Here is a 25,325-nt window from a genome sequence, read left to right as displayed (position 1 = left end):
ATTTCTCAATTTTAAAGATAGAATGTTTATAAATTAATAATTAAAAACATTTTACTAATTAATTTTAATCATATGAGAGTAAATATTCTTGGTAAAGCGTAAATTGCTGAGCAATCAATTCGGATTTTTGCAAAAAAACAAACAAAGACACGTTGACATAATAAAAGCTGAAGGCGCGGAAATATGAGGATTAATAACCCTTAACATTATCAGAAGATATAATCCTTCGCTATGAGTAAAAAAGAAGACGGAGATAAATGGATATTGGTACATGTCATGGTTATTGTTAGTGATCGTTTTTATCTAAAAGAATTATAACCACACACGATTGTATGAGCGGTACCTGTTTTATTTCCTCACATAGTTAGAAATTTCAGAATTTAGACGTCAGTCGCATTCTTTTTTAATTGTATTTCTAATCTTCTATTTTTTCCCTATATTTACCTGTAATTGATGATCTATTTCTAACTACGTACGCCACACACACACAACAATAGAGAATAAAATATATAATTTTTTAAAATTATGTTATGTATAATAAAAAGAAAAAACTACAATTCTTTTTTAATAATACTGATTTAAATAAATTTAAATAAAAATTTATATTAGAATTAGTGTTAGAGTTTCTTATTAATTAAATATAAATTAAATTATATTATTATAATATTATAATGTTAATTAAAGAATATGTGCATACAGTTCTTTCAATATTACTTTATTATCAGTTATTATTGTTATTTTTTTGCGATTTATTATATATATTATTATATTGTATTTTATATTTTCTTTATGAATTAATAATCTAAATTAATGCATTTCTAAATTTTGAATTTTTGCTATGTTGGCACTTTTAAAATAATTAAAAGTATACCTATTATTTATTTTCATAAATATTATACACATAAAAAGGTTATAACCATGAATTTTAGATATTAATAAAATTTATACGTTTAATAAATTGATTTTGTTACATCGATTTATATATGTGAATAAAAAATTTAGGAAAATATAAAAATACAAAAAATTCAAACCAAAAATAAAAATAATATAAGCATGCAATAGTATAAAGTGAAATAAGTCTCCCAAAATGAAAGCTTATAATGGACTATTTAATGCACTGAATTAATATAGTAAGTAATATAAGTAATATATATTAATATATATAATATATATATATATATATATTAATATATATAAGTAATATATATTAATATATATAATTAATATATAGTAATATATATTAATATATATAATTAAATCTAAGTAATATATATTAATATATATAATTTAGTACATGAATTGTTTTCCACAAATGTGACTTTCATTTTTCGATATAAACATTTTTAAATGAAATACATTTAAAATTCTATAATTTGTTATTATATTTTTCTCTTTACGTTATATATGAAATTGTACAAAGTTACATTAGTATAATATTTTCGAATTTATCGGTTATATGAATTACTACAACAAATTAGTTTGATTTATTATTATTATTATTTTGTGGTTTATATCTTGCAATAGTATGAGCAATAATATGAAAAGAAGATCTTTATAATCTTATATAATTTATTTTTAAAATTAAAAATAAAGAAAATCAGATAAATTATACTAATTTATAGAAAAAGTAATGAGAGATATTTTTGTTTCCATTCTGATTTACAATTCTATTGTTGTATAAAACTTTTAACTCGCGAATGGAAAGTTAAACAAAAGTTTAACTTTTATATAATAAAATTTATTTTATTGAATTACAATGTTTTAATTTTAAATTGATTTAAAATTGCAAGAAAGATATCTGAAGTTACAAGAATTTTCTCTGATTTTTGATCATGACTTAAGGTCGCGTGATGAGAAATTAAAGAAGACACGAAAGTTTTAAGAGTATTATGCAAGCATCGTGTCAAAATCGAGCTCGAAAGTATCATAGTTATTGAAAATGCTAGCGCTTAAGTCTTTACGTGTGTGCATGCATAGGTGTGTATGTATATGTGTGTATGGAAGATGAGACCTATTGAGTTAACTATCCTCGTTCCCGAGATCAGGGAGCAGCACGTTAGGAAGTTATAAGTCTTTAAACTTTAATTTTAACTTGAACTCGACGGCGCTAAAGTTGGTTTAGTTTTACCTTACTTATACTTCTGCGGTCAGGACCTGGAGTTTTAAGAAGCTTCAAGACTCCACGATAAACCCCGAACGCTTTACATTATAAAACGGTAAACTAGAAGGACTTTTGATGCGCATTTCGTTTTTATCACTTGCAAAAATTGTGTGATAATCTGGTTGATTTTGCGATTTTATGTAAATTTATTGTAATCACGTATAGTTTGATTTTATCACAAACAGTTTAACCCTGTATTTGAAGTAAGAATGGACTGCATTTATTTTCATACAATAGCGTCGTCGTTATGCGTTCAAATAATTCTATGCCATTGTTTGCATATAATATTATTTATTTATATTTCAATTTGCTAGAATGATTTTATAATATGCTACTTATTTGTATTTCATGCGCTATAAATTAAATCGAGATATTATATAAGACTAAAACTTTTAAAAGAAAAAAGAAGAAACGTTAATATTTTCAATTTTAATTCAAGCTAAAGTACTCTCAAGCTAAATTAAATGAATCTGATAAGAAGAAAAATGACTTATTACTTTTCGTGTCTCTCTCTTTTGATTTTTAACAATATATTTTATAACTTATCAATATTATATATTTGTTTGCTATAATTTACAGATATGTTACAGCAATATAATATAATTATCCAATTATCTCGATTTAATTATTATTATCTCGATTTAATTTTTTAAAATATTTGAAGAAAACATTTAATTTATATTTGTAAAATTTCATTGGAAAATTTATTACATTCTTCTGAAATTTTATTTTACAGAACTGATTTTGTCGGAAATAAATACATGTTATTTCGAGAATTTCAATTTAATTGTGCTCGTAATTATACTCACACAAATACACGTGTGATATATTAGATTTTATTTTACATAATATATTTTTGCAAAATAAGCATGTACTTCACATACTAAATACGCCATTTGAATATCTCGAATGTAAATTTTAGTGGCGGCGGCGCAACGCGTGAGAAAAGTGGCTATCATAATTTACTGGAGATGAAAAAATGGGGTTTCATATGACAAGCGTATGCTGCGTTTCACGAAAGAAACGGAAGGATGCCGCTCTCTTCCGTTTTGAACATTGTATGTACAGGAAAGACGTGATGCAAAACGATCGTGCTCTTTTTCCCTTCCCGTTCGCAAGCATATATCTGTTCCCTGCCATGGCATGAGGTCGATTGAATTCTCCGTTTGTTTCGCGCAATTCGAAAATTCGTCTACCGCGGAATAAGCGGAAGTTCCGGTGCGGGCGCGTCGTTTCTTTTTTTGTATTTTTTTTTTCGCAAAAACGAGTTTTCCAGTCATTCGCGCATCAGTCAACGTCGGTTGCCGTTTTTTTGCAAATCGTGGCGCCGCGATATCGAATAGGTAATTTCCGAAATCTCAGCTGCCCGTCGAATGATCTATCGCCGGCGCATCGACCATTCGATACGGCTAACGCATTAGACCGTTCTATGCATTCGACATCACTGAGATCAATAGACACTTCTGACACGTTACATCGCGATGTGTAACAAACGGTGGTAGATCAGGAGTGGACATTACTATCCAGTCAGCTGTATTGTGCGCATTATATCGTATTTAAGTATAATTGACATGTCGAGAGTGAGCCATTACGTCGATACAAATATCACAATCGAAACTGCTCGCTTCATAAGCGCTCAATAACAAGTGTGACAAACGTATTTCTGACGAGATAACTAGGACATGCAATTTGTAGTCGGTTTTGTAGAAAATATCCCTTTATAGATAATTATTTTTCTTAAAAAACACATATAATCGTTAATATTGCTTTGAATATTTTTTATAGAAATTATACAAAGGTGAGAATTTTCTATTTATTGATGATATATTTAAGTGTATTACATCTATCAATTAGACTTGTCTATTTTATACATTGTCTAATAGCATCTTTTCTCCCCTTTTGAAGAGTAATTTAACGAAAGTTCTACTTTATATTTGACATGTCTCTCCAAACGCATTACATTTTTCGGTCGCCTAAAAGATTTCAAATTAAATAAAATATTATCGTCATAAAATGTGCGCGAAGCTTGTTTCATGCTAATTTGCAATGAAAGATAAGCAGGATAGCGACAGTTGTATTATAATTTTATTTTTTCAAAAAATCTCATTTTTCTTTTTTCTGCGATTCGCACCTCAAACTCTGGGCGACTTAGCTTTTTCTCCGCCACTGCTGCTACCCTCCTTCTCGGGGGTGGACGTCGCGGCACGGAGGAGGGTGATTTTGGTTTACCCTTCGCTCGTAGCGACGCTAGCGCCGCGTCGGAGGCTCCAGTTCGACCTCAACATCACTCGTGGTGGTTTCGCGCGCGCATCCGCCTCTAAGGTGAGATCACTTTTCAAGGAAAAAAAATCGTGATTATGTATTATTTTTGACGAACCTCGTGAATTTCATCCCCGTTGTCGCGATAAATCATTCGACCGGTGCGATTAAAAATCTCGAACGGTGATCGTCGAGGAACGTTGATCGATCAAAGTTCCCGAGGAGAATTGCGAGAGTGCGTCTTAATGAGAAGAAAACAAGTTATACACGTGAGAATGGATCATGGGCGATCAATGGGCGAGTGAGCGATTAATCGCGGACATATCGATCGCTGACAGATCCTGCGCTCTCAACGAATTTGCGTGTAAATAATTGAAAAATAAATTTCTCCTTCAAACTCGATTTGCTTCAGATCTATCAACTCGAGACAAGGACACACGTTATTTATCACTTGTCGAGTAATTTATTTCCTTTCCGCGTGCTTTGCGCGAATCCGAATGCTTTCGAAAACGAAATGTATTCGCGGGAATGCGAGGATTTTCGGCGAAATCGCAGGTGATCTGATCCACGGACCAAAGAGAGAACGCTTGGATCTCCAATAACTGCAAGCGCATACTGTGTTCCTCTCCGTGAAAAGAAAGAAAAATCGCGCGATTTGCGTAAGAATTGTGAGAAATTTACATAAAATTTGTTTCACTCGGATAACGATTGTCTGGGACGTGCTCGAGATGCTCGAATGATTTAAAATAAATCCTGGGATTCTCTGCGGCAGTGAGATGATACTTGCAGTGAGTGTGTCATAAAACACGTTCAGTAAAATCCGGATTAAAGCCCGCGTGTTGCGAGTCTCTTGTTTGTATATAAAAAATAGTTACACGGAATACGACGATTGGAACATTGTAGTGCCATTGATACTTAAAAAGTTTGATCAAAACTCAAGTGAAAATATATTTGACATATCTGAAGTAATCGAGTGCTTTCGCGTTTCGAATGTGATAAAACTTATGCGATTTTGGAAACAAACACGGTTTGTGGGTGGCTCGTTGTGTTTCAGGGGATCTTGAATTTAAAATCGAATTTTTAAAATTGAGCGATAAACTATGTTCAATGTAATATCGAGCAGAAATATTTCTATGGCAGTAAAGTGCGTAAATGTATCAGCAAAAATTTATATTAAAGCTTTGGCTTCGGGCTCTCTCTAATAATCATGAGCTTAACACGAGCACAAGCCTTTTGATTTTAAGCAGTACTTGAATGCAAAGACTCCCCAGCAAATTTATTTAAAAGAAAAATAGCGTGTTATTACAATTCTATATATAAAATTGGATTTTTATTTTTTTTTTGTAATGATACAGTCGCTTGTCGACAAAACTATCGACAAAATTAAGTAAAGTTTTATTAAGGAAGCAAAATGTTAGAAATATATACATTGTAGTTTCCCTCATAATTAAAGGGAAAAAAAGCATCTATAATTGTTTTATAAAATTCCCAAAAGTGACACGCAAAGTTTATGTTAGAAAAAAAATACATAATCAGACAAAATTCGAACCACACATACATATATATTAGTATATTAATATTTGAATGGTCCTTGAGTCAATTCTTGTTACAAACATTTCAAAGTAGATAACCAATCTTTCAAAAAATAAAATTCTGAAGAATGAAACTCTTCAAACACCGCCACATTATTCCGCGTGCGAATTCTTGAGGATCTTTCGTCGTCGAAGCAGGCATAATTCGTCCTACGCAAAGTTATAGGAAAGTGCGTTGGAGCGAAAGGAATAAGATCACTCAGAAGACAGAATGCTAATATTTTGCGAGAATAAAAAAAATTAATTTTCCTCAGATGATACGTAATATCATGATCTCGTGAATGACTGAGCAAATTCTCTCAAATTCGTGAGAAGCGTAACGCGCTTAAATTAAAAAAACTTAAATTACTTGTAGTCATTACAAGTATCCCTTCGAAATCTTTGAAGTGTTCGGAAACTCTCGAGAATTGTACCGTCATGTGTCGCAAAAGTATGGTGTGATCCTTATGAAAAAACACACATGAACTGTAAAACCACGTTCGCAATAATAGTAAAGTCGTGTTCCACTTCCTTACGTGACCAGACGAGGTATGCTTTCAAAAACGATTACGCGAAGTGCCGGCGGAAAGTACTAGTACGGATAAAGCTCCGACTAACCATTTGATCGGCCTTCCCCCTGTGCACAACCGCAATTTTCGAGTGGTTAAAGTGTTGTGTGAAACGCGAAAATATATTAACAGTAATAGTGTTGATGCTATTATCTTGCTAGGGAATGCTGTTCAGAGACATGAAATTTCCTCATAAAGTGTACTCGTGATTACCCGTTGTTCGAAATATTCCATCGAATTCCTTTTATCGCGCGTTTTATCAACGTAATTATCCACTTCTTGAGATCGGAATATATATCGAGATAAAATTACGGTGCGTGCTCTACCTGAATCATTATACGTGCGAAACTAAATCATTATTATATAAGGAACGTCACAGAGATAGCAATTAGGCGAAAAATATCGCGAATTTAGCAAAATTGGGACAGAGATTGCATCGTCCTTATGTAATTAGTATTAAAATACGAGATAAAAAGATATTAAAAAATCCTAACGAAACGCTGAAAAGGCCGAATTGCGCGCTACGCATCTTGAAATAAAATTGTGCACGTAATTAATGAAAAGATATGATTGATAATAAATAAATTCATCTTCTTTCGCAATCGACAGTCATCGAGATAAAATCATAATATACGATATCCGCGATTAAGACTATAATAATATTGATATTACAAACAAAAACTCTTTCTGTCATCGCAGATTACGCCTTTTGGCGTTCGCAAAAAGAAAAAGTGTTGACGGTGCGTTCTATTAATTTTCCATCGGCACAAAGTTCTCCGCGAGAGATTGAGATCGAAATTGGATGAACGCGACAGATGTGCGTTATAATAGAAAGATCCTCGCGGAGGAAAATAAAATATGAGAACAAAAGTGCCAACTCGCTCGAAGAAAACTAAATTCCTTTAATAAATCGCTATCATCGCTTCGCGAAACATCGTATCATATGTTCTCGCGCGAAAAACTGTTAAACATTCTCGAGTGTTTCTCGAGGATTGTTGCGATTCGAGATCGTAACTGCTGTCTCAAGGATCGATCGCTCTCGTGAGATTTAAAAGTGTCGAGGAAAAGCTGTGCCGGAAGTGGTTGGATATTTCGTAGCAAGTGCTTCAAAAGGGTTTGTCTCTTTTTGGTTGCGTCCTCATTCACCCAATTCACTTGATTTTGTGCCATTGTCTTCCGATCGTTCGTGTTCTACGTGAAAGGCGATTTCTTCTTGTGTACCTCGGAAAGAAGAGGAGCTTGCTTGGACGTAAGTTTCACCTTTATACTAGTTTAATAATGATTAGATTTATAAAAACAAAAGGGATATTTTAAATTAAATGGAGTATTCTAAATATTTCTAATTAAAACATAGTTAAAATTTAAGTTTTATTTTCATCAAATATACAGAACTTAACAATTCTGTAAAAAAGTAAAAAACACTGTTTTAAAAAACTATTGAATTAATTTATATACAATATATGCAATATTTTAAAATGACTAATCTACAATTTATAAGCTTTAATTTTAAATGAGAAGAAAAAAAAATTGTAATACTAAATCATAAACTAAATTAATTATGCCAAAGTGGTAATAAGCATACATGATATTAACGTAAAATTAGGTACGTAAGTATCTTTGGGTATATAAGCTAATAAGGTTTCGGGATTACATTATGTTCTTTGAGGGAATATACTATACTTTTCCGAATAATTACGATTTCCGTAAAATTGCATATTAAACTGCAAAGTATGCACATGTATTATCACTTATATTTAATATTTTAAGAATTATATTAATAATTAATAGAAATAATAATTTTTAAACTAAAAAAGAGATCTCGCACATTATTATTTCTTTTTTAAATTGTTTGTTACATTGTTAAATTGTTTGTAACATTGTTTTTTAAATATTTTTTTTGTTTTAAAAAAATTTATTATTATAAGATTTTGTTTAAAGTTCAGAGAGAATTTAAGTATTATTTTTTATATATTTTTATTTAATTATTTGATACAATATTTTATGAGATAAATAAACAGTTTAAGTTTTTATTCATATTCTCTTGTTTTGCGGATAATAATATTCAAAGATACGGAATAGATACTTTTGCACGCAAAAACGCACGCAAAATATATATGTATGTGTATAGCTTATTACATGCAGATAAAATATTTTATAAATGTTTTTCATATTTTGTATTATTTGAAATACATAAATATATTCATAAAGATTACAATAAAGCTGCTGATTTCTCATATAATCGAGATTTGTCCCATTTTCTGATGATTTATTGGACCTGCATTGTTAGAGCGTGATAATTAAAAGAGCTGTCATAGTTTTCTAGGCGAACAGTTAGTTCTCATTTATAAATGAGATTATAATGAATCGCGGGCGCAAACTCAATTTCTTCAAAGTCCCTAATGGATTTGTCACAAAAGAATGTTGGCTCCAGGAATGGGAAGAGTTTGGGGATCTCTTAATCTGTCTTTACTGCTTTCTCATTACCTAGAACTCCTGGAGTGAAGTCTCATTGAAATAAACGTGAGGGCTAAATTAAACGAACGAAAATCCGATATTGCCTATTTACGTCGTAAATTTTTCAAGCGAGACTAGTTTTTCTTGATTTTATTATATATACTGTAAAGAGTTATCGCAAAAATAACGGTAAACGAAAGTAACAGAAATGTTTATTAATTTATTATGGCGAGTAACAATATTTAAGCAAAAAAATATAATTAATATTAAACGTTGTGTTATAGCTCTTTCTTTATTTTATTTTTTTATTATTTAATTAAATTATTTATTTAAATCTCATAATAAAATAATTATTTTGAGAAGCAAATTCCAGCCAATTCCATATTGATTCATTCGCAATGTTTGTTTTTACGCTGCGTATATTTGGCCCACTAACTCCGTCCACCGAAAATATCTCTGCTTTTATTTTAAACCATGACAACAAAATTGAAGATATAAGGGTTTACGGATTTTAATTACACGTTATATGATGACAATAGTTTTATTGTGGATGGAGATATAATGGAGATTTAAAGTTCAACTTTATTTTTTTAAACGGAATGACAATTTTTTGTGAAATTCTATAGGATGGCAAATTCTGAAAAAAAGTCTAGCTTCAATTTTTTCTATTATTTGAAATAACATACATATTTCCGATCAATAAAGTTACTGGACTTGCATATTATACAAACAATAATTTTATATTTGTAACATGCAATAAATAGTGATAAAATAGAGGAGTTTAAATTAAATTTCCAAAGTTAAGTAAGTTTTCGCGCGTGTTCGATAATTCATAAAGTGCTATCGCAGAGTCAAATTAGATCTAAAAGTTTATTAACCAGTAATTAATGGTTAAATATTTTTTGTTACAAACTTTCTATGACAGAGATATTTATAATAGAAATTTGTTATATATGAGCGTGAAAAACATAAATCTTAATTGTTAATCCATAATCTTAGTTACAAGGATATTGATATTGATTTCACTAAACATACTTTCTAGGATTTTTCCTTCGTGTGCGCGAATATCGATGCGATATTTTTTGCAGTTTTCACGGTCTGGCAAACTGCGATGAAACTCTTCGCGGTTGGTGTATATGTGAATTGCCGTTGCGGGCACAATCGCGGTCACAGAAAAAGAACACAGTATTCCATTTTTCATAATACATCGCTAGAAATAATCTCCGCTGCATTAAATTACAGTAACTTTAATACATTGTCGCGAGCTTTGCGATAGGGCATTGTTTTTTAGATATTAGTTTCTTTAATGAAAATATGTTCGCTCGTGTGTAATGCATTACATTTGACAATATATTGATAATTATTGTAGCCGAATGTCTATTTATTGCTTGATAATATATCGACTAATGTCGGTCCATCATACAATATTTTGCACGAGTATCTTTTTAATTTGCATATAGATTAATTGCATTTTTATTTTGTAAAAATGTTCCATGATATTTTTATATAATAAAAATGCATACAGTTTTACATAGTAAAAATATTACAAGTATAAATTATGAAAACGAAAAACTTTCTCGTGTCGTTTTAAATGATACAAGAGATTGAAGATATTGAACGTTCAATTTCGCGAGATAGCGGAAAAGATTTGAACGGAAGGTGCAAGCAGTGGAAGAAGATGGAAGAAAGGGATTCGAATAATGGGCGAATCTTGCGCAAAACTGAAATGATTGATGGAAGCGCAGACGGAGGTTGGGTGCCTCGGAAGCGGAAATGCCCCGGAAACAAAGGAGGGGAGGAAATAGTTAAGCTTGCGACTAGGTCGGCACCTAGAATGCTCGAATGCAGTTAACTCGAATGCTCCCGATAATAATGATACTATAGAGAGTCGCCAATCGACAGGCCCATTTAATGAGTTTCCCAACCCTTTCTTGAGAACTGACATTTGTCATCGTTCGACTTTGACGAAGCAATTTCTATTTGTTTCCTTCGTTGTTCTGCGAATAAAAATCAAGTTTTGTAACTGGAATCATCAACGGCTTTTAATGAGTAAAATAGCATGTTAAATAAGATTAATTTAGTATATCTTAAACTTAAAAAAAATGGTTGACTTTAATTTTGTATTTTAATTCTTTTATTTATTTTAATTATTTTGAAGTGTATTGGTGATATTTTAATTAGAAACATGTATGTAGAATTTCTTGTTATAAATTTTTGCAGAAATGTTATTAATAATATTCTTATAGCATAAATCTAATAAAAAAATTGTAAATCAAAAATGATGTTTCTTCACAACTTGATCTTTTTAACAAACAAATTTTTCAATTCTAAATTTACACAAGAGGTTCGACTTTGTATGCTTTTGTATTTTCATGAAATATTCTAGTTATCACAAAAAATTTAAGAGAACTATCGCGTAATCTGTTTTCATTATTTCATTTTTAATTTTTTTTTATTTTTGTAGGCACGAAATCAATATAATACACTGCGAAACTATTATAGATAAATATTAAAATATTATTTATACAGTTACATGAATACGTTTGTAGTCTAAATTAATAAAAAATTATTGTATTTTGGAAATGTAACTATATAAAATGTGACTAAAAATAGTATAGTTATAAAAAGAGAACAATAATCTAAAACATAAAGCATGTATTAATAAAATGACAGATGAGTTATTATTATATCACAGTTAAATATTTTTTAAATAAGAGGATAATAATATTATGTAAAAATCTAGTAATCATATTGTGTAAAAAAAGCTAGGAAAAAATTTATTTAAAAATTTCAAAGAGAAATTATAGGACATCTCTCAAGAATGAAGAAATCTAATAAAACTATATAGAATGCATGAAATATTTTTCTCGTCGTCCATTTTAATAATCTCTCATCTTTTGTGAACATTGATGAAAACTTCCATTTTTATCATAATAAGACAGACATAAAAGAGAAATAAATTTTTGCATAATATTTTTCTAATATGCACATCTATTTATAAGAGAGGTATTTATAAAAAATATTTAATATAGAAATAATCAGAGAGAAATATGTGAACTTTTCTAAATATTTATCAACTTCTACTTTTCTAAAATATTTATCAAATGTAACTGATTCTTTGCATGTTTTTTATAGAATAAAAATATTGTATTTTTATATATTTCTGTAGCGAATTTAAGGCCATGTAGGTACGCGTACGTTTAGAACGTGCACAATTTTCGAAAAAAATCGCCCTCGAAACTTTCCCGTATTCTTGAAGCCGAGCTTTAAAAACTTTTCCAAAAGCTACTTTGGCGGCATGGCATATTTCCTCGTTTGATTTAAGCCCAAGGATTTTACTATTCTCTCACACCTCGAATTTTACGATCGGTGTTCCCATATCGCAATCTCGTCGAATAAACTTATCTGTTCTCCCAACGTTTTCCTCCCCCTCTGCTTCCTCTTCAACAATGATTTAGTGGACCAATAATATCGGTGTCGCAATAATTTTCTCGGTGTGACAAATATGTACTAAAATGTATCCGCGGCAATTTGTATCAATAACCATATTTCATTATACGTATCAGAGCGCAACCAGTCTTGATGCGATTTTGATTCCATATTGGTGCAATAACGTTACCTAATCACACTTCCATCTCGTGGATTGATACCAACGTATACTAATCTGCAAGAAACAGAATTATGCGCAAATAGAGCTCGTATGAAGGAAAATAGCATTTTATGAGAACGAGGAGATTCTAATAAATTTTTAATATCTAGATGGAACTAAACATAAAAGTAAGATGGATTAACATAACAAAAGAAACCGAGAGAAAGATAAAAAATGGAAACAGCTGACTACGTAAAAAAAATTTATATGTAAATAGTAAAACAAAATTGGAGATAAATATCCGCTTTTGCATTATTTATATTAATCTAAAAGAAGGGAATTTTTATAAAATTTTTCCTTATCAAGAGAAACACAGCCATTCATATATTTCGTATTTTGTTTTTTATTTTTCAATTAAAACGCAACGAATCGAATACGTATGAAAATCCGAGCTTCAGCCAGGTTCTTACTTTCCCTCATCACTGTAAAATTACGGTAACGTCTACGGAATATGTAATCGGCCTTTCGTTCAATATTCATCGAAGCAGTGCCATCGTCGGGTCAAAGTAATCACTCATAGCTTTGCGCGAGCATAACGATTCTGTACTGAAGGCCGATTAGTGCATTTGTCATGCAGCCGGGGTATCTGGGGTCTTGCATACCCCCATTAGTGACGTACGGGCCTCAAGCCAGACAATACCTCTATGCGAAGACGGCGAATCTGAATTCTACTAAGTGAACGCTGATCAATGGAAATGCTATATTTCGGGGAAACGGTTCGTCATCCTGTGAAACTCTGCGCGTGACATCGGTCCTTCCATTTCGAAGAAGATTAATGTGCGACTCATATGAGTGATATAGGCATCGCGTTTGTAACAAGCTGCATACACACTTTGAGGTGCGCGATTGCACAATTTATATCACTACTTTATATCTAATAAAAGTTACGTTAATGAAATCCAAATTTTCAACGTTTCATGATTTTTCCGCGTTAATATTTATTTTCAAACTTTTGCTTTAATTAAAGTCAATTGTTTTTTTGCGTGAAATACAATGTTTCCAAATTTTTAATGCTTATTTTAATAATATTATGGTTATATAATCATATGGTTATATAATCATATAAATTTGGTATATTTTATAAACAAATATTTTGTCGTAGAGATAATTACAATTTTATTTCTAAAATCGTATGATATTTAATTAATGAAAAAGCATGTATTATTGTACGAATAAAAGTTAAATATAGAATTAAAAATATGAAAAATATGAAAAATGTGAAATAAATTGAAAAATATTGCATAATAGAAAAAAAATGGAGAATACATCCGTATAGAATCTTTTGAAAAAAAAAACGTTGAATAATTCGCGTATACTCTCATCTCGCAGTCCTCTTTTAGGATATAACGCGTAGATGGATCGTACCGGATGAGTCTTGCGCGCGAGAGTCGGTTTTAACCAAGATTTATTCACGTATGCTTCGTTAAAGATGTACAAACACGTACTCGCGGCATTCATTAAAATAACAGATACTTGGTGCCGTATGGATAAATGTCGGCAACCAAGTCCGCGGGTCTTCCTGTCTGCCGCTATTCATTTTAAACGAGCGCGAGATGATGATTCGTGTTGACTATCACGCTCGATGCATTGCAAAAAATAAAACTGACTTTAATTGAATATCGCGAAAGCTTTGAATGATATGCAGCGCGATGTATAATAATTAAAATGCGCGTATCTTGCGATAAAAGTGTTGCTGTAAGAAAATAGAGTGGAAAGATGTTTTGACGCTTTGAGATGTGAAACGCTAGGAGAGCTAGGGGAGAGAAGATATGGGCGAGCTCTTTGCTTAAGAAAAGACTTGTTCTAGGTCAGATGTCATCGATTTATTTATTTAAAGTATTCCTTCGCCGATAGAAATTGCGTACGCTTGTGTATAATTAAAAATTCAAGCTTTAAGACGATAAATATCATATTTTATCTTTATATATGAGATAAAAAATTTTTAATCTAAAAAATTTTTAATCTAAGATATATAAAAAATTTCTAATCTAACTTAATTAAAAAATTTTTAATCTAATACGTAAATTAATTATTTTTAACATACATGTGGCAAATATAAAAAAAAATATTTTTCGTCGCGAAGCTTTTATCGTTGTTGTGAAACACATACGATCATTCCTCGGGGAAAGTGGGGCGAATAATTCTTTCTTAACGGCAATATCATGTTGCGAGCATTATTTTATGCGAACGTGACGTGGGCAAGAGTGGACAGACTGACAGCTCATTGTCCGGTCAACAACACTTTACAACCGCGCGCGTAATCATACAGGATGGCAGACAAGCAACCGACAACAGATGGATGGATACGCGTGGACGAAACGGCGCATCGTTGCACGTGCCAACAGTGTTGATTTTCAACTCGTGCATCGCGAATCGGTGTGTTTGTTCAACCGCAAGCATGGATGCACGTATCGTCGAGTAGTACGGTATCCTTTGCGTACACTTGCCTCGGATAGGTTTTACATTTGCGGTATAAAGCGAGGAGATAAACAAGGTAGATAGTAGTACAATTTCGCAGTAGTATTAAAATAATATTTTGATTACATTATCATATGATACAGTATTAATTTTATTAAGCAGTGACCGTGGTTTATTCTCAGGTTTTTCGAATTTAAATCGCGTTTTTTTATAGATTTTTACTAGACTGTAATGTTAAAATTATTGCATTTATAAAATAGAATCTCCCAAATTATCTAAACATTTAAAGTGCTTTGATTAATTTTTTTCGTATTTAAATGTCTTCACTTTATTTATTTTCTTTGGAAGATATAGGCTTCTTCCTATGCAAAATAAATGGGACATATAAAAAATATTTATAAAAATATTTATAAAAAATATTTATATTAAATATTTTTAATATTATATTTTATTTGGGTTAATTCGGTTGAACGTAAGTTATACATGTATACATTTCTTATTCGCGAAATAGCGAAAAATAAAGCATAATTAGATGCGAAATATAATATTTATTCGTTTCTATGTAACAATAATAATAAATATAATAGCTAATCTTCAACACATATCATCAGCAGAAAAACAAAGTAATAGCTATTGGATTCTGTTACATGTTATAACGTGGGGAGTCTCGAGAAAATAAATCAAGTATTCATTTATTTTAATATAAAATGCATATGTCCCATGTTATTATTTTCTTATCGGAGTTACATCAATATTTTGAAATAAGTCTCGACTCAAATCAGAGGAAGCAGAGAGAAATGAAAATATTACATAAATATTTCATAAATATACGAGTGTAGATGTAGAATATGTGCTCCTTTATTTATATTAGAAAAATACATTGTTCTCTTACTCCGAAAATTGATATTATGACAAGAAAATTTCGGTATCTATTGGACATTTATGCGCAGTAAATCGATTTCCAGCAATAAAATGGAAGAGTTCGTAAATAAAACAAGTATATCGGGCGACACACACTATCAATTTACGAGATTAAGTGGTCTTATGAATTACATAATTCTTGCGCATATCACGTTTTTTTTCGCGAGTAATGTCGCTGTGATTCTTTTTTAACGACATTCTAATGAGCACTCGTATTCAAATAACGAGGACTATCGGGTGGCATAAATTTGCGCTTTCATCATCAAAAAACAATCCGGCACATCCTCGACGAATTCTTCGTATCACCGGTTATTTAACGCTCTTCTGCACGAAAATGCATGACGCTAACTGCAGTCGGGAGACCCAGTCGACTTTACGAGAAACACGCCGTCCGAACCACCCTTCCTCCCTGGCTTGCTTTTGATTCTTTTATTCGGTCTGTCCGACAGCGACCCTCGCAGCCGTTTACTGCCGCGTTTTAACGTCATAGGTGACGCGAGAGGTTCCAGGATGTCTGGCGCTTTCCAGGGATTTAGAGAAGGATTTTGTCTCCCGATCTTCCGCTCCTCCAGTTTTGAAACTACCACCGGTCGGTCGCGCTGTCAGAGAGTGGCACCGAGAACCTGTCCCGTTACCTTCTTGATTTCCGCTACGCGAGCACCGTAATACGAGGGTGATTATGGCGGCACGCATAAAATATTTTACAAAAATGCACGTCCTGAAAGATTCCTTATTCACGAATTGTCCGGCACAACGTGTGTATTACAGGTATATATACCTATCTACCGTCCACGTCGACCGCAATTCCACCGCGATTGTGCCGTAGTCCGGAGTGCGTTATGTCCGCATGGTTCGTTTGCGACTGGTTGGTGTCAGCGCGACTGAAAAAAAAAGTGATTGCCGGTGATTTCGCGCGGATTAAACAGAGTGGAAAGTGAATATTGTTTAGGACGAGGGACCGACGCGTGAAATCGTCGGCTGTCGTTGAACGTTTCAACGTTTTTAACGCAGAACGAAACCCACATGTTGTTGGACAAAGACTGAGTCAGCTCTATTAAATATTAAATTTTCTGCTAATTCGCTTTATCAATTTTTTCTTATTTTAATATATATATATATATATATATATATATATATATATATTTTTTTTTTTATATAGGTACATAAAAATGTATAGTTACATAAGTAGGATTGTAGAAAAATTACCGGCAATTTTTGACTCTATCTTAACCCACAACCTCTGTTCTAAGCTAGTCTGATCTTAATCTAAAACAATCTGACCCTAACCTGGTTAGTGTTAGGGACGGCTTATCCGAACCTTAATCTAAACTGCAAAGTAAAACTTCGCAGCGAATGAACAGTCTGGAACAGTTTTCCTGTTCGCAGTGTCATTTCTGTGATATTTATTTTTAATTTAAATTTCGAAACGATCCCGAGGTTTCATAAAAATCTGGCGTAATATAATTATTAAATAATTAATTAAATTATTTTTACAGATTTCTTGTCTTTCCAATCTTGTAAGTCCACTTTCGGAAAGTTGGGAAGAAGATGAGATTGAGAACAAAGTTCACTTCAGACACTTGGATGTGTTCGAAAATATTAAATTTAAAGTTCGATTTGTAAGGAGAGAGCAGTGAATCTACTCCCTGGTTATCTGACACTTTCGTACACACTACCACTCACCATCGATCAAGTAACTTGTAAATGAAGATCGATAAGCGTAACCCATATGAAACAAAAGAAGGATTTTTTTTTTAACAGTGATAAAGTTTCCGGACTTTTGGAATTACTAGAAACTTTTTCTCGATATAAACCGATAACATAGTACTTGGCAAAAGCTATACCGACTTTGTGCCGTTGGCACGGTTAAATGTTGCCTGGAACTTTCGGTTCAAAATTAAATAAACTAGAACACAAAGACTGTGTTAAATGCTGCCTGAGATTCATTTTATGTATCGCGTTATGAATTCCACGCATGAATGCCAAAAAGTTAGAATCGCTATATCTCACGGTATGGCTTTAGATATTTTGCCAAATCTCGGAAATCTTATAATGTATGTTATAGAGCAGTAGAAATAATAAACGCAATTCTAATAACGTAGAGACAAAAGCAAGTGAGTTTAAGGAATGAAAAATTATTTTAAAAAATGAGCATATGTGATTATATGTAAAAAATTACTTAAATAAATTGAATATATAAGTTTTGTAAGATCAATGTATAAATGTTGTATAAATGATTGAAAAGTAATCATTATTCATGTATTAGTATAACTTAATATTGTGATAGTTTAAGAAAATATTCTTTATTCACATTGAAACAGTGAAATGTTTTCGCTTTTGCGAAGTAAGCAGAGAGAAAATGCAAATTTTTCTGTTCGGAGGTGCTCTCCTTTCTGGTAAAACGAAAGTACTTTACCGCATAATTTTTTGCCCATCTTGCTGATTTATAGTCTCGGGACGACTTTATTGCTCGACGATCTTCCACCAGGCTGGTACATACATAAATGAAGCCCGGTTATACCCATTACTCACAAACCTTTCATCGCCAATCGACTTTCATCTTCTTTAATCTTACAATCGAGATAATAAGGGAAAGTTGAAAAATTACATATATATTATAATACAAAAGAATACATTATATATGTATATTTACATTATTTATGATTTTGTTAAAAAAATAAAAGAAAAATAATTTTACTATAGTATTTTATATGTTATATAAATCTTAGATGTTTATTAGTTCTCTTATCGCAGTATGTCATTTATCGCGCTTCAAACATCCTTTAAGAAACAGCTAATTCGTATTCCAAATGCGAAGAATAGCAAATGCAATCAACACAATTCGGAGCTAATATACTGAAAAGATGTTTGATATGCGAGCGGGGTTTCGTTACTCGATGGCGAGTGAGTGGTAACGCTCGAGGTAATTCCTTGCACTCCTTCTATTTACCGCAGGTGTATACGCTTTTCTACGACAGTATTGGCACGCCTACACACATACACATACACACATTTACGCACACATACAATGGCATGTGCATGAACGCGATAAATCGCCGACACTCGTTCGTCAGCCGTGTGTGAAGCTTCGCCAGGATTGCAAGTCGGAGTAGATCCGTCACGAATGCAAGCGCCCACAGCGATGCACACGAAGTACCGATTGCACTCGTATTTTACAAAGTTCCCCGGTGCTTCGTCTACGTTATTTTTTTCTCGGGGATGCGCCGGAAGTGTGGGAAGTCGTCTTTTTGCGGAATGAGTTTCTGATACGGCCAAGCGCTCGGTAGATTTAGGCGATTTCTAAGGGCGGGAAAAGACGAAAGAGGGAGGATTTGGCTGCGGCTATTTATCGGCTTCTTACTACGGGATATGTCACCATTAAAGGTTCAATTTTCCTATCAAGGTAGTGAAATTTCAACGCAATATCTCGGCCAAGTGATAAATCATTCCGCTAATGAAGGATATCGTGAATAATCGATCAGCGAATGAATCTCGAATATATAATTTCGTGGCATTAATATGCATTTTTAGCGAATTAATATTCGATGTCGTATGAAAGGATTTGATCATGCATGCAAGTGTACATGTAGCACGTAATGTTACTTATCGATATTCTCGTAAATTGAAGAATAATGTATTATATTCGCATAATTTTTTGAAACGTTACATAATTGAGCTGTCAAGTGCACCGCATATATTCCAATCAAAAATTCTCTAAATTTTCTCAATCAAAATTATTACTTAAAAAATAGGGCATTTAAAAATAAGACTAGTTATACATCAAAATATATAAATATATATATATATATATCATTCATGTTAGAAGCGTTTAATTGTCAAGTTGATTGAAAAGCACCTTTAGTGCAGTCGTACATACATTCGAGATATGCGAGACTACATTTCATAGCACATTGATTCACGCTCGAAGTCGCACCAATCGACTTCTGTCGTTTTAAGCCGGGTCGGGCCAACATTACTGAACTGACAGAAACAAGATCGCTACTTATCTGCGATCTATCCATTCTGTGGATCAGCTCGTGCGGATCCAAGTGTCGATGGTAGTCGGCGTTTGTGTGTAGGTGTGATTGCTGGGATACAATGCTTGATCCCCCACCCTCCCCCGTTAGTGAGAAGATCCATCGAGCTACCCCTGCTGCGAGTTTCTGCCTCCATCCTCTTAACAACGACCATCAATGTGCTTTAGTCGCTTTTGTACGGCCCATTCCACAAGCTCGTTGTTATCTTAACGGTGATAAGCCCCGGTAGGAGAACAGACGATGACGATGGCGAGTATTTTTTCGTTCGAGCAAATCTATTTTAAATTCTCTTCCTATCCTCGTTCCACGCATTCCATAAACGACGCCCAGATATTTCTCGCCCCATGCTTCGTAGCATATTAATTTCCGATAAATCTTAGCGCGCTCGCGTTTCACACCCGCTTTCACATTTACCGCTCATCACATCCTTATTACGCTGCCGAAGCGACAACACGCAACGATCGAATTGCGGTATCAGAATCTCATTTCGTGATAAGACGATGCTATCGTTGTTTCACTTTTTCTCCCTTACGGCAATATCGTATGAAAGAAAAAGAGGCGACGCGATTTCGCGACGGTGTTTCCATTTATTTTAGTGCAAAACGTTATAATGAAATCGATTTGTATCTGGAGTGAGAGTCAATACGGAGGAATAAATATATTATATCTATCTTTGTCTATAAGAATGATTAAAAAATTATTTCTAAGACAAACGTAAAATATAATATAGAATTCATAATATATTTATTATTACAAAAGACACATATTGTAAAGTCATTTACTCGAAATTTATTATTGCTTCTTTTTCATGAAAAATTTAAATTAAATTTCAATTTGTTATTGCAGATATTATATATTTTGATTATATATATTTTTTCAAGTGTTGGGATCGCGGCGGATAGGTCCATTCACGGTATATTACTTTTGCTATTGTTGAAATATGTTAAACATAAAAATTACTCAAAATAAATGTATTAAAAATATTTTAAAAAAAATTAATATGTCTTGTATGAAAATAGTATTATAATTAATAATACAAATATGATCGAAAAGATGAAACATATATAATACATAAAAAATTATATATATAAAATTATATAATAAATAATACACACACACACACACACACATATGTGTGTGTGTTATAAAATATATGTATATATATATATATATATATATATATATATATATAATATATAAAATTTATTTGGCGAATTATTAGAAGAACTTTGAGGAATAAGAAAAATATTATTAAGAGGGGGAAATTTAGGAGAGCTTTTAGATTTAATTGAAGATCTAGAAATTATTTAAAAAATATTATTTACATAAAGTTGTTATAATAATTGTTAAATAAATTTGTTAATATTTATATATAAATGATAATAAAAATTAATATCTAAAATAATAAACATTGAAATGAACGATTCGTAGCACGTGTGCTTTGTACTGAAAATAACTAATTGTAAAAATATATAAATTAAAAAAAACAAATATATGAAAAAATAAAATAAAATAATTTGTTGGTGATAATTTATTAAATGACATTATTTTATTTTTAGTTAGAATGGAGTTTTAAATATAATAATATATGTTTATAAAAATAATTCTTATATATTCTATGTATTATATATAAATATTAAATGTGTGTGTGTAATCATATTTCCAATAGAACTAATTATAAAAGATAAATAAGTTATCTATTAACTTTATTATTCTTTAATCCATCTTTTCTCTTATTCATCTTTTTTAATAATAATTATAAACTTTTCTCTCTTATTCTTTATATCAATTAACGGCTGTCAGTTATGGGAAATAAAGGAAGTTATTACTTTTTTGTGTTTCAGGATTTTGATGAAATAACCACTCATGATGATCAGCATGAAGTTTTTTCGCGTCATTTTGGCGCTCTTAGGGAGCACGCATGTCCTGTGTGCACAACCGTCAGCATCTCCAACTGTGAAAACTGGTGAGTAACTTCTTTGACAATGCAGTTGATTATTATTGCACTACGACACATTCATTCATCATAATTTAGCGATATTTCCTGTTGTCGCGATCGGGAATCTCATTAATTTTTTGCTACGTACTGAGAGATGAATATATCTATTTATACTTTCATTAGCAGTGTGTTTTTTTAACGAGATATCATGTGCGAACAAAGTATTATTGCACTGGAAATGCTATCGTTACAACCGCACATGGTACTGTATCGGAAATTAAATCTTTTTCATCGAATTGTTGTATGTGACATTCGTATATTTCCTCGCTATTTTACATGATTATTAATGGATTCAACTCGTGCAATGTTACGCGCCCCGGCCTTTATCAATTAAAGTTGATGCATTCAACATCCATGAAATTAATAAACAATTTAACAGGCTGCAACAGCAGTCTCGATATTTTCAAGGTTTTTCATGTCATAAGTAATAAATGTGTGAATCATATTATATAAACATACGTAACTATTTTGTTGTGAATTATGAATGCACAAGGATTATAAATCCTCATAAATAATCTTAGTTCTTTTATTATTTTTCTCATCAGCTTTGTACCATTTTCAATAATTATCGTGGAAAAGAATAATTAGGAAAATAAAAGTATGTAGTATAATAATATTCCAGTAAATAATGTTAATCTATAATAACTATTGTGAATGCCGGAAATAGCGGTAATGAAATATTCACGAAAGCAGCAAATAGAAAATAGCCGAATCAGACGGCGAGTGAATGAATCTGTCCAAGAGAACGAGTAACGCGTACGTATCGTTCCGAAAAATGGGACGTCCATCTCGTTGGCGCGATTTTTCTCATTGACACGTTAGATTACTTTTCCGATCGACATGAGACGGAAAAGACAGGAAAAAGAAAGAGAGAGAAAATTGCAATGTTCGTGAGAAATAGAGTGAATAATTAAAATACTCCGTAATGCGATACATATAATCAGCTTCTCTCTTTTCATTTTAATTTTAGCACATCTGTTTCAATTAGAGACGCTTAACTAAATGCAATTAATGGAGAAAATTAGAGCACGTTGAATAACTAATATTTCTTTAATTTAATTTATGAAACTGTACAGTTATCATAGATTAAATCTATCATTGTGCTATTTTAATTACATATATATATGCACATAATAAGCGAGAAAGCAGCTTTCGTCCCATTTCAACTTAGACAGCTTTTCCAATTATTTTCAATTTATTGCTTTAATTATTTGGCACAATTTACACAAAACGCTACTTATAACTGTACGCAATTAATCGGCATTTCGAAATGCGAGATGATATAGATGGTTTAATTTTTCATTAAATTTTATATGTTCGTGAAATTAAGCTAAGAGCAGATCAATTCGTAGATAACTCTCGCAGAATTTAATTCGACTATCGAATCCGCAATACGATGCTCTCATATTTTTCCAGATAGCTTGGGGAATGGGAATCGGTGCGCTTTTAAGCGTAATTTTCATTCATTACTTACGAAACCATTAATTTTGCATTGAAAACGGTGGATATTCGTTGTATATATGTATGCGCGCACGCATTTCGCATAACATTACGTTTTTATCTCGAGGATTTTACATAGCTGTGTCATACAACATTGTTCAACGTTGCATTCTTCAATCACGTACAATGTCCCGGTTGATAAGCGGAGCATTTGTGTGTTCCTTGATTTCCATCATGCAATGCTTCAATTTGTGCTCGCAAACTGTGCGTAATCCGATTGATTCATTACCGTGCGAATCTGAGCACTTTATTTTTCCGAGCGGTCCGTATTGGTTTCAATGTGAATGACTTTACCGTAGAGTTCTTTTTTCATACTGAGAGTTTAATGAAACGATCGATTCTCATTTGCCGTCTCCCAGCGGAGCAATTTTCGAGAAGAAGCTAACCTAGATTTCGCATGAACTATTTAGTGTAATTTAGTAATTGTTGGACGAAGATCTAACATTATCCTGCTAATATATATTACAATATTCTGGAATTTATGCTTCAATTATGTTACATATATTGATTACTTTGATTATTGCTACAAACATCTTTTATAACTTTAATTATTAAAAAACGCTTGTAAGAGAGTAAATAAAATGATTGAAATAAAAAATTAAAAATTAGAATTGAAATTTTATGAGACCGTAGATATTTTTTTACAAATTGCATAATAGCTGAATAAATATTTTTACAAAATATGAAACTAATGAAAAATAAATTATTCTAAATTAAACCTGTTGTAATTTTGAATAATGAAAGAGCAGATTTATGGGAAATTTTTGGAAATAAATGATTATTTTCATTATTTTTATTAATATAGAGTATTTCAATCGAAAAGTAAAAAATGACAGTAACATTGGAAGTAAAAGTTAATTATATCGATTCATTCTGCATGTATAATTTTCACTGATATCGTTAGTTCCTATCAGAAGACTTATGGAAAATCTTGAAACATTAGATATGTCTTAATAACGCCACATAAGTTTGTTACAATGTGCATAAATTTCACGTCATTATGAAACTATTTGCGATAATTACGTTGCGTCGCGACCAATACGACTTAAAAGGTCTTTCGAAGTAATTAATTATTGCCGGAGTGTGAAGAGCGAGGAAGGTGATAAATACAACGTCTACAGTTCGCTAACCAACAGGCACACAAACATTAAAGCTCCACATATTGTTCTGAAATTGAAGAGAGGATCCGTGATGAGGATCAGTAGATCGCACGCGTTATGCTACTGGATTTGCAAAGACATGGCAACATCATTATACGTCACATCGTTATTAGCACGTCGATGTTCTATTTTCCAATATGGATGCTTTTCCGATCCAGTAACATTTGATTATACATATACCATCCGTCCTAGACTATTAATTAAAACAGCGAATCACCGCTGTCGATTAACGTAGTTAGTCGATGCAATCGAATTTTTTTATAAAGCTTCTCTGTTATCACTTGGACAAGTGATATTTTCCCAATATTTTTACTCCACATTTTATTCCACAAAATATCAATGTAACATTCGCTGAACTTGTGGCACAAATATAGACTATTATTTTGATGTCAATTTTAGAAAGTTTAATGTTTGGTGTTGAAGTCGATGATAAATAATTAAATAGATAATTACTTATACAATCCACTTCAACAACAAATAATAATTTAAATTAATGTAAATTATTATTAATAATTTACATTAATTTTTTTAACAATATTTACAGAATTTTTTAGCGCTTATATTTGTACAAAAATGTATTTTATATTATATATTGAAATATGTATTAAAAATTTAGGTACAAAGAAT

At 31.7% G+C, this 25,325-nt stretch overlaps 1 protein-coding gene across 4 annotated transcripts in view; it reads left to right on the top strand.

Moving 5' to 3' along the window:
* The first annotated feature begins 5,983 nt into the window (after nt 1–5,983).
* LOC105258839 (basement membrane-specific heparan sulfate proteoglycan core protein) overlaps nt 5,984–25,325 on the top strand; it is a 193,992-nt gene continuing 174,650 nt past the window's right edge. For all 4 annotated transcript variants that reach the window (XM_011270376.3, XM_025411650.1, XM_011270374.3 and 1 more), the window contains exons 1-2: nt 5,984–7,809; nt 21,884–22,005. In XM_011270376.3, coding sequence (XP_011268678.1) covers nt 21,906–22,005 — 100 coding nt within the window. In that variant the 5' untranslated portion in view covers nt 5,984–7,809; nt 21,884–21,905. The remainder of the gene's footprint in view (nt 7,810–21,883; nt 22,006–25,325) is intronic.

The sequence above is a fragment of the Camponotus floridanus genome, unplaced genomic scaffold (genome assembly GCF_003227725.1).
Source record: "Camponotus floridanus strain SB8 unplaced genomic scaffold, Cflo_v7.5 scaffold41, whole genome shotgun sequence".
Classification (NCBI taxonomy): Eukaryota; Metazoa; Arthropoda; class Insecta; order Hymenoptera; family Formicidae; genus Camponotus; species Camponotus floridanus.
This window is presented reverse-complemented; position numbering and strand designations above follow the sequence as displayed.